The sequence below is a fragment of the Pholcus phalangioides genome, unplaced genomic scaffold, assembly GCF_987345545.1.
Source record: "Pholcus phalangioides strain wild (caught in Gottingen) unplaced genomic scaffold, Ppha-v1.0 ptg000010l_1, whole genome shotgun sequence".
NCBI classification, from domain to species: Eukaryota; Metazoa; Arthropoda; class Arachnida; order Araneae; family Pholcidae; genus Pholcus; species Pholcus phalangioides.
In genome coordinates this window covers 3,954,538-3,966,116 of record NW_028301603.1, presented here as the reverse complement: position 1 = coordinate 3,966,116, position 11,579 = coordinate 3,954,538, and the positions used below count along the sequence as shown (strand labels likewise).

General features: G+C 33.9%; 1 protein-coding gene across 1 annotated transcript in view; it reads right to left on the bottom strand.

Annotated features, from left to right (window-relative positions):
• Positions 1-1,335: 1,335 nt before the first annotated feature.
• Positions 1,336-11,579, bottom strand: part of LOC149080763 (uncharacterized) — a 216,555-nt gene continuing 206,311 nt past the window's right edge. Inside the window, exons 10-14 of the mRNA XM_089237455.1 lie at positions 9,757-9,837; positions 8,443-8,643; positions 6,953-7,038; positions 5,505-5,616; positions 1,336-3,783 (exon numbers count right to left, since the gene is read on the bottom strand). Coding sequence (XP_089093581.1) covers positions 3,683-3,783; positions 5,505-5,616; positions 6,953-7,038; positions 8,443-8,643; positions 9,757-9,837 — 581 coding nt within the window. The 3' untranslated portion in view covers positions 1,336-3,682. The remainder of the gene's footprint in view (positions 3,784-5,504; positions 5,617-6,952; positions 7,039-8,442; positions 8,644-9,756; positions 9,838-11,579) is intronic.

Genomic DNA, 11,579 nt, shown 5'->3' with positions numbered 1-11,579 from the left:
TGAAATTATATCTCAATTCTGGAATTGTCTCTTTCATTAAATTTGGAATTATCTCTTTTTCATTAATTTTGGAATTATCTCTTTTTCATTAATTTTGGAATCATCTCTTTCCTTCATTCTGGAATTATCTTTCATAAATTTTATTATTCATTAATTCTTCAAGTGATAATTCAATTTTGGAATTATCACTTTTATCAATGCTGAAATTATCTCTTTCATTAATGCTGAAATTATCTCTTTCATTAATTTTGGAATTATCTCATCGATGCTGAAATTATTTTTTCATGTTCTCAGCACTGCCAAGGCGGAGACTGCTGATGTCATACCCTCTCCAGTAATATAAGCTCGATGGAGGCTTGATTTATATACTTTTGGTGCTGCCATCTAATCTCGAAATTTCAGGCAACTCGTGCGATGTGTGTGAGAGAGAGAGAGAGGGAGGGAGGGGGAGAGAGAGAGAGAGAGATTCGTACATTTGCAACAATCGATTATATGTAGAAAAAAATTATCATTTCTTTCCACAAAAACATTCGGACAATATGAATGATCGAACAAATAGGTGAAAATACGGATTATGTGGTCTTCAGATAGGGTCACCAGATTCAAAACGGAAAAAAGAGGATGCCTGGTGCAAACCTTAGGCAGTGCCGTCTTAACGCATGCTTCCCGCACTCCGGGCAGTGCCCGAAGGGCCTCAAGAGAAGAGGTGCCTCAGAAAAACGAGATGTAGTTGAATTTTTCAGATAGGGCCTCGAAAAAAATCCCTTCGCTCGGGGGCCCATGATGCTCCTAAGACGATCCTGCCTGTCAGCCACACCCTTGTGAGGGTCATGGAATTCCAGTACTTGATTCCTTTACTTCTATTAATTTACATTAATTAAACAAAAACAGCAATAAAAAATTTGAAAAATGATCAAAGTTATCGAATTGCAACGTATATTTGATAATGAGATGATGAAGTGCTTTAAAAGTATGACAAAATTCATGCCTGTTCAATACGGTTCGAGCCACAATACGGCAGGTGGACCACACGCTAATTATTAATAATTTAGGAATTTTGTAAAATTAATTTAAATGCCAAGTTATGGGCCTGGCCAAAGCCTAGACATTGGCCAGGCCAATTTAGAATGAAATTGTTCAATTCACGAACTGGCCAATTTCGGTCTTTGGCAGTAGCATATATAAATTTATTATACATTCTATTAGCAGAACTTCAGATTCAAAAAGTTTTCATGTCATTGTGTGTCAATTGCCATATCAACCATGCGATACTAGAAATTTTTGCTACAGGTTGAATAATTTTTATCGATACATAAATAATAACGACACATCATATCGAAGCATCATAAAGCATTTGCTTCCATTTATTTTATAACCCAATCAGAAAAAGAAAAAGTCAATCTTTTCGCTTATTGATGACACAATTACAATCATTCATGACCATTCATTTCCAAAACAAAAGGAAACAAAAGTAGAAGATACTTGATCACACATCATGAGCCATGCACATCATACCATATCATATACATCTCATACAAGCCCAAATGGAACTGTTATCTATCACATTATGCGTCCAAATAACGAAAAAATAAGAAGGTAACAGAGAGAGAGAGAGATATTCAAAGAGATAATTTTACATTTTTGTTTTCAGATAGACAAAGAGAAGATTTTTTTTTTTTCTGAACTTACACAGCCTGCATATGTATATATATCGAATTGGCAATCCATTATCGATTCATTAGCTTCCCATCATATGACACAGGCTCTCGGTTCACCAAGGCACCAATTGATACAGGACAAATCAAGGTAAGTCGAAGGAAAAAAAAAAGAAAGTAAATTTTTGGAACGAGACAGCACATCTTTTTTTTTTTTTTTTATACATTGAAATGTTTTAACTCTCGAGAAGAAGGGAACAACTCCCTTGATAACACACATGATGGAATTGAAGAGAAAGTAAAACACATGTGTGAATATTCTAAACACAAAATAGCAGCTGTTTCAACACTCTTGGGAGTTGTGATCACGATATTGTCGGGACCAGTATCAAACAATATTCCGAAAATAGACAAAGGGGACATGTGTGGAATCAAGAGAGTTTATGAAAAAGACACAACATTCTTATATTTATATCATTTATATAATATGTATATGTACATATATACTTAAAGGGAACGAAAGAAAATTTTCTCCCGAAGCTTTCCCCCCGACCTAAAATTTATTCAATTTTTTTTACACAAAACATTCAACGTAAGGGGAAAAAACACAATAATATTTATATTTCAATATATGTAATGTACATTGGACCTTATTTTTAAGATCAATCTTAAAGCATATAAACCTCGAAAAAGGAGGTGGAATTTGATAGGAAACTAAATCCATAAACAACATGTTAATGCGTTTTAACACATCCCACGTGGAGCTGAAATAAAACAAACGACTAACAGAACATCTTCAGTTAGGCCACGATAACTAGTCGCTATGCAATACTGGAGGAAAGTAAAAATTATAATATTGCTGAGCACTGTTGCAGTAGAGATAACTGTTGTAATCGGACAACAAACAGATTCAGCACTTGCAGTATTTTCAATATTCATTGACGTTGGTAATAGTCGATCATTAGCACCAATTTATCAGTATTTATTCAGAATTCTTCAAATTTATTAAATGCATGACAGCTTTTTAAAGAGAATATATTTTTAGTAACGGAATAGTTTTTGCTTAATATATTCTGACGTTCTCACATGCAGAGGACACAAATACTGAAATTTTCAATATGGAATGTAAAAACGGTATGATAACACATAACGCAAGGCTCATCATATTCAAACATTACAGCCTTGGAATGTGCTTTTTCAGTGGAAACATTATACTTGGAAAATACTAATAGGAATTCATGTGAATTCGATAAAAAATCACAGAATGCGTCAGAAATTCAGGACAGGAATCAAGATGGAGCCACCAACAGGTTTGTTGGAAGCATTTTACTCATTATTTGGAATTGATTAATCGAATGTTCGGCATGACTTTGGTAGGGCCTCATATTTTCCAACAAAGAAATCAGATATTATGACTTTAATTTTGTATGCATTTCACGAGAATCAATCAAAAGCAATAAATTTTGGTATTATACCCATACATTCCTAATCATGCAATTATCCGCATTTCAGAATTTGTCACTTCATTACATCATAGTCTAGAATAGTTATATAACTCATTTATATTCGTAATCACCAAAATTGATCATGTATTCACTATCAAAAGTAATTTAACTCGATACGATACACATATAAGAAAGGAAGTGGCAAATTAAATATAATAATGTATCAATACAGAGGAGCGTGAATAACGTTCATGCATTTTCTGACAGCACATGCTCGCAGTCAACAGCCTGCTGCTCGTTAACATTTTTCTCCCCGCACACAAGCAGGACAAATTGTCTCAAATCTCTATACAATAAAAATGATTCACTTTACATAAAGTTCAAAAGGCATAGTCTGAGCAAATAGGCAAAACTGCGTTGCCATTAAAAATAACAAAAGTGTCTTTTCCGTGGAGAAAAATTATCCGCTCACAGGGAGGACCAAAAAACTCTTTCTCTTATACACAGTCTCGGCCCACAATTTCAATATATCTTTTAATATGGTGATTCTCACAGAAAAGAAATGTTCTCACTCGTAGTAAGTCACCGATAACAGAAGACGATGGCTAGGACAAAGATAACAATTTGCGTGTAATATACAGAACATGCTACAGGCATAGCTCCATTCGCAGACCAACAGAGACCTGCAATTTGAGAAAGTAAAAATCCCATTTAAATTTTGTATGATATTACATCAGTCATTACATAATATAAAAATTATATACAGTAAAACTTTGGTTAACGAGCAAAAAAAATTGCATTTGTATTGTATTTGTATTTGTATATGATCACAACTGAGCAAATGGCTTTCACTTCCACCCACACATATAATGTATAATTGCGAGTAATATCTCCCCATAGTCTCTGGTCAGCATGCCTCACTTGTAAAATGAACGCACATGCGAGCATGACTGTTTGTGATATGAAACTAGATGTAGCATTGTTACCACACGTATGTGTGCTTGAAGCATTTTTTTTTTAAATTTTACGTCCAAGTGTAGTGTGACTGTTGTTTTAGCACCTGTGCTCAGGGCTGTTTTAAGGGCACCATGGACCCCACGCCAAGGGATTTTTCTGAGGCCCAACAAGGCAAATTTGCATGCATACTCCTCGGAAATTTCAACTGTATCTCATTTTTGTGAAGCCCTTCTTCTCGAGTCCTCCCCCTCCCCCCACCAAGGCTGTGCCCTTGTGGGCCCATGTGTGAAGATGGCAATGCTTGTGCTGCATACATAACAATGGTCTCCATGACAAAGGAAGTTGAGAGAAAAGTAAAGTAAGAAGATTTTACTTTGGAACTTACGAAAATCAAGAAGCACGAACAAGGGTATGGGAAGAGCAGACATTATTAGATTATATAAGAAGTTTATATCAAAAATTTGCACAATACTAAAGAAGAAATAAGGGGGAAGAATATACACACACACACACAGTAAAAGGAGTTACAAGAGTAGCAAAGCAATGGCCATATGTGCTGGAGGATGTGGAAAAGTTGCTGTGGGTGAATGAAAAACAACTAGCTGGTAATAGTGGTCCTCACAACCTGCAGAAGGGCCTGCTTGGCTGAAACCATTGATGGGCTCCTTCATAGTGAATTTATAGTGTGAAAAACAAAAAAATGACAAGAATCATGCTGGGACCCCCGTCCAGGTAGACTTGGCAAAGAACTGAATCGAGAAACAATCATACTGCATTGTTACAATGACCCTTATATTCTGCTGGATGTTCAGCCAGAATGCATCGAAATTGTGTACCACTTGATATGAACTGTGTTAATCAACCTCTGGAAACAAATTTCCTCAAACAAATTCTTAAAAAAAATATATATTTCTCTAATTGTGCCATACAAATGATTTGTTAAATTTGGGAACAAGTTTTGTAACTGATGATCAAAAACTGCTTTCGTAAATCAGACTTTGAGCATGGCCAAGAAATTCTACAGTGATGCCGATTCAAAAATATGAATGATGATGTAGTGGCTAATATCAATTATTAATCATACGTGCATATTGATGGTTAAGTTCCAATGGGTAGTCATTTCACAGATACAGAGAGATTATTTGGATAATTTGAATTTTGAATAATTCAAACTGTGCTGCTGTCTACATCAGCTTCAAATTAACCAAGTTCGACTGTATATGCCTGAATGTAAGAATGTGGTGTTAAATACATTTTGATTCTTCTTATTTAAAATTCAAAATCAATAGTAAATATCAAATTTCATATATGATGCGGTGTCAGAGGATTTCATCTGCATCAAGAATTTATATCATCTCAAGTATGCATGTATGCAAACAAGTATTTTTAAAATCAATTTGATTGCCACCATCATGATGACACTATCATTGGCATGCAGGTGCCATACCTTTACTGGTTCCATTTAAAGCAATGAGGCCTTCCCTCCCTGGATGAACGCTCCTTAAACAGGCCTCCATGCTTCCAGAGAAATGAATCACTTTATCACTTTCAGTATATGCCTAGGGAAAAAAAGTTTTTTTTTAAGTATACAAAATTCATTTCATTTAATCAATATCCAATATTTGAAAAGAACTTAGGGTCAAATGTTGCTTTTTTCAGATCACAAATGCAGACAAGTTATCTCTTAACAGTGGGTACTCAAAAAAGTTTTACTACTTATTTCAGAAGGATTTCCGTCAATTGAAATGATGAAAATATGAGTGAAGCTGCTTCAGGATAAAGCATTTAAATATGAAGTTAACGTAGCAAATACAGTGCCGTCTTAATGCATTGGCCCACCTGGGCATGGCCAACTTGCAGTAGGTGTGACACAATTGCCACGCCACGATACCAGGAGTGGCACGCGAACACTTTTAAAAAATTAATGAAATTCTATTCCATTTTTCACAAACAAAAAAATTCTCTCCAACCTTTAAACAATCATTTTCTTACCCCTTTCCTGTCTAGTTGGCTACTAAACCTATATTTTGTACAGTAGGCTGCCTTAAAATAATGATTATGTGATTACTGTATTCTATTCAATGCGTTTCTGTTTTTCACCTTTGGCCATAGTTTCTGGACGAGATTTACGATACTCCATGTGGGGGATATTCATTGTATAATACAATTGCATTATATATTCATGAACTTTTTTTTGGGAGGGGAGGCCACTAAGCCCTCTTAAAAAGCTTATTGGGCAATCACCCTGAGTTCTCAAGTTCCGGTGTCTGTGCCCAACATGGTGCAGATAAGATGAACTTTTACCGAAATATGTCATACATAATCTGCATTGTGATAATCAAATTTATTACTCAAAAATGAAAACAATTTAGAACTCGAAACTGTGGCGAACTGAAAATTTTTACAAAAATAAGAGGACAACAAACAATATTTTACAGAAATGGAGGCAATGCTGTAAAAACGGGGCATATGCATGTTAAAATTAGTAGAGTGGCCACATCCCAGTTACAAAACATTGTCTTGTGGGAGCTGGTCACTTTGCACCAATTTTAAAAAATTGAAAAAAAAAATTGTGATGGCTTTGTTTGTGGCAACAGACCTGTTCTCACATCATCTTAGAATATATCAGCATCATTTCAAGAATAATTTTACACATTTGCTATACATAATAGCATAAGTTTTTCCTAATTAACTCTAAAAAAAAAAAAAAATGCAAAGTAGCCCAGTTTACAGTATTCACACAAATGGCAAAAAAAAAAATATATTGTTGCAAAAAAGAAGAAAAATAGCTCATAACAATTGCCATTTAGAACATGACTAGATTAACCAATAAGATAATTTAAAAATATAGAATACTCTTCTATGATAATCATGAAATATAGCCAATGTCCTTACTAGACACAGATGCCGCCTTGTGCCAACTGCTGTAGCTGTCACATAATTTGTACCATTCTCTTCCCAACTGCCTCTACACTGGAAAGCTAATGAGAAGAAATATCGTGTCATTGCACAATGAATTCATATCAAAATGTAAATGGAGTATTGCGTAAGCTTTTGTCAAAAACAGGTATCACGTTGCAATGCAAGGAATAGTTATAAGATGCTAAAAATATCCATGAAAAAAAGAAAGAGGAAAGAATATTTCTACAATAATCAAACTAAGGTAAGTGGTATCGGTCATGTTGTCTGCAATTATGTTCAATTATGATTGAAACTACCAGGACATCCAAGAAACAGTTTTTGTTTTTATATTTTTGTGAATTCCAGTAAAAAATTGAAATGTCAGAAACATGAGACATTTTCATTTCCAACTGTTTTACAGTAATGTAGCACTGTGTTACTTTATGGAAGTAATTTTTTAATGCCACCATCATTAACTTTAAACACAAACAGGACCATTTGACTTTCACAAAACGTATCATGCACTGGACTCACATTCTCAAGTGTCATAGAAGAATCCTACGATATCGTTTGCAAATTGAGCTGGGATAAACGAGTCTATGTGAACTTCAAAAAGCAGTCTGAATACTTCATGACCAATGCCATGAATTGATTTACATCACTCAAGGTAATGATTATACGGTTTAGGATGAAAGTTCAACTGTACTATATTTTAGATATCGACAGCCACCAAGCACACACTTTATTTTTTATTATATACTCACACACATTTACACCATACATACAAATGCACACAAACTTATCACTCCTTTATACAGGACCCATGAAGGAAACTGTTAAGTCGTTAGATAGCCTCATTAGGCCAGGAAGCGACAAGAGAAATAAATTGTGTTATGAACTCTGAAGTCGATTTTTCAAAAATGTTTATAAAAAATATTTCATCCAATTGCAATACGAACAAAAAATGACTGTTCTTCATGGGGGTGGGACTTAGAATTGTTAAAGTAGAGCTAAAAAATAAAATAATTTTAATTAAACTTGTTTTCATTGTTTTCTATCATATTCAGTCTTTGATTTATAAAAAACGTTAAAAAAAGAGAAAAAAATTGGGTATATAATGTTTGATGTTCATAACGTGAACATATTTCTTTAAATTTGTTGGTACATTTGGTATAAAGTTGTTTGCACCATCATAAAATAGCTTGGAACTCTTTATACTTCTTACTTTGCTCCTTGTGCTCTCACTAAAATATGAGAGTGTCTTATAATTATGTCTCGTATTGTATAGCTATCGAGTTCATGCCCTGGACAGTTACAACATTTAATCTACGGAATGTTTTTCTTTCCCAACAATAAATTGAAATAATAAGTCAAGTTTTTAAATTTCATGCAGCATACACAAATGTAAAAATAAGGTCAGGATTTTAAGTTGTGACAGAAATTAACAAGAACTGGTATATTTGTATAATGGTATATTGTCATACATTTGACTTTGGTTTCTGAGTTGCAGTCATGGAGAAGTTCCATTTTATCAACTGCCGAACAACCGGAGGTCAATGTTGTGGTACCGGAGCACAATGGAATCTCCTCCATGTCCAGAGATATCAGCCTCGATAGATGAACGTGGTTGCCTTCCATCGTGTATATACCTGCGAGAGGACACTCCAGGGAACCAGATGATAGAGCTGTAAAATCAAATAGTTGGTAATTAATATTGGAAGGGAATTAAAATTAAATCACGGAAAGCATTTTGTACGTGAATGGAGAAGAAAGATTTATAATCCAGTCACTTTCATAAATATATATCATATGTGCATCATATTGCCCCGTATGAAACCAAACTGATTTGGGAACCCCATCAAATATTACCAATAAACTTATTTCACTGAATAAGAAACAGATTTTAAAAGCTATACTAAACATCACTGGTCACACTTAACCTAGCAAAACATCTACACAACTGTGGCTACACATATTTGTCTATCTGTTCTGTGTGCATGGGGAAGACAAAACTCCACTTCACTGTGTAGGATGACGCTCTGTATTCTCTATAGGGAGCAGGGCTGGGCTTAAGAATTTCGCGGCCCAGTGTGCAAAAAAATTTTCGCAGCCCCTCCGAGAAAATTTTTATGCAGTCGCTCCCGAACTTACATATAAATTTTTTCAACTTACAAACATATATATTGAAGGGGAAAAACTGTTCAGAAAGAACTCATTTTATTACACTCATTTTTTCAATATTTCAGGAACGCGTTGATGGTTGAGATCGAATCAAACATGATATATTGAGAGCGAATTGCATTTTAATTAATTTGATAACATTTACAAATGATTAATAATAATTACAGTGGTCCCCCTGCTAACACTTCATCGTGGCTCAAATCATACTGAACAGACATGCATTTCTGACATACTTTTAAATCATTTCATCATCTCTTTATCAAATATACATTGCAATTCAATAACGTTGATCATTTTTCGAATTTTTTATTGCTGTTTTTGTTTAATCAATGTAAATTAATAGATGTAAAGGAATCAAGTACTGGAATTCACAAAATTAAAGTAAAGCATTCTGAAACATGTTTGTCGTAAACCTTGTTGTGCATTTACCTATTGTAGCCATTAATATGTGTATCACACTTCTCAATTACAAAGCAGCAAAACAAAATACTTTTTTCAGATAGAGTTTTGTTAGAATTGAAATTGCTGTCTCTCACACTGAAATACTGAAACTAATTAGTGAGCAGAAGAGAGTAAAGAAGAGAAATAAAATCAAACTTGTAATGAAAGTTTCTTACTTGTCAGAGTTACTATTTCCGTAGGATTGAAGTTGTAGTTATGAGTAAGGCATGCTTCTGACGCTTGCGTGAGAAGATTGTCTGAAAGGCAAAATTATATAAGAAATAAATGTAATTGAATCATTGCAATTATCATGACTGTTTTTGATTCAATGAAAATAAAATGCAATTTTCATTGCAGTGTTTGAAAACAAAATTGCAAGAATGTTGAAAATTTTTAATTTCTATATTAAGAGTTCTTATCCAATGTTCATATAGTTGTCTCCCGAACGTAAAAAGCATCAAATATCTTGGTTTGTACATTGATAATAATTTAAAATGTAATTCATACTTATAACACTTACATAATAAATTGAGGTACATGATTTTCCAGTTTTATCATCATAAAAATCGTGTTAAAACAGAGTATTCATTAAAAATTTGTACTTTTTCCCCCATGGTTTCAATCACATATTTTATACAGCTTTTGTATTTAGGGTGGTGATTACAATAACAATATATGCTCTATAACTAACTCACAAAAAAAAGTAATTCAATTAATATATAATAACTATAACACCCCATCTTAAATTTTCTTCTGAAATGTTGACTTTTTAACAGAGTTCACACAATTACATTTATTCAAAACTGGTATCACTTCGTACAAAAAACAGCATCATTTACCGATGTGCATAAAGATATTATACACAGACATTTTATTTTCCTAACACACCCTTTTTTTCAATTTATTACTACACGGAATGCAAATCATCATAAATCTATTCCATCTCAAAAGAAAACTCGAGGAATACACTTTCACAATGAAGATATTGAAATTGACTTAAAAAATTATCTTGACCGCATTACCCACTAACCTGCATTTTAATATCTAATTTAAGTAGCACTTTGATAGCCAGCAACCATGCGTGTACTTTTTTTTTCAACATAATAGACATATATGTATTTTTTATGGTTAACTTTATGAAGTTTTTATCTTATTATTCATTTATTTTGTTCTACTAATTCAACTTGAATTTATATTGTGATTATTTTGTTTTGATTTTTTATAGTTTCTTTCCTCAAATGTACATATAACCTATTTAAGTTCTTATAATTTAACCCCCAGTATTGGCGCCTGCTTGTCTCTTGGGAGATATGTATTGTGTATGAAATTAAGATCTAATGAATGAAACTGAAATTAGAAAATGACATTTTATCATCACCAGCAGAGGTACTGAAAATTTTCTAAGAAATGTATGCAGGAAGGCAAAGCTTACAGAGAACATTTGATTTTCAATCTCTTAACAAGAGAGTATATTAGGAGTAGAGACAGAAGAAATTAAAGTGTACAACACCATGGTAATTTTTCCATCCTAAAGCTTTGTGATATGTGATATTACATACTCTGCCTTCACATACAAATGCAGATATCAGAATCAGGGGCCTTATGCCCCTTGCCCCCCCCCCTCCCCCTATTAATGCACAATATACTGGTGTTAATTTGTCAAAACAATTATATATGCGATAAACCAGTGGTTATTAATTATACAAATACAACGCCACAACAGGCAAATTGCCCAACGAGGTGGCTGACTTAAGAACATCATGGATCCCCGAGCCATTTTATGGAGGCCCTACCTACTACTACTACGCCACACATGCGCCCCCCACACACCCCCCCGGAACCCCCCAACGAATCGGTACATGCGGGAATGTGCGTGTACGTGTAGTGAAACCTGACCTGAAGTTTTGTTGTTTCTCTGTAATGCTTGTTATGTGTAGTGCTGCCATCTGCCACTAGTTTTTCTAACTATGAGTGAAATGTTATGATTGAATGATTTATT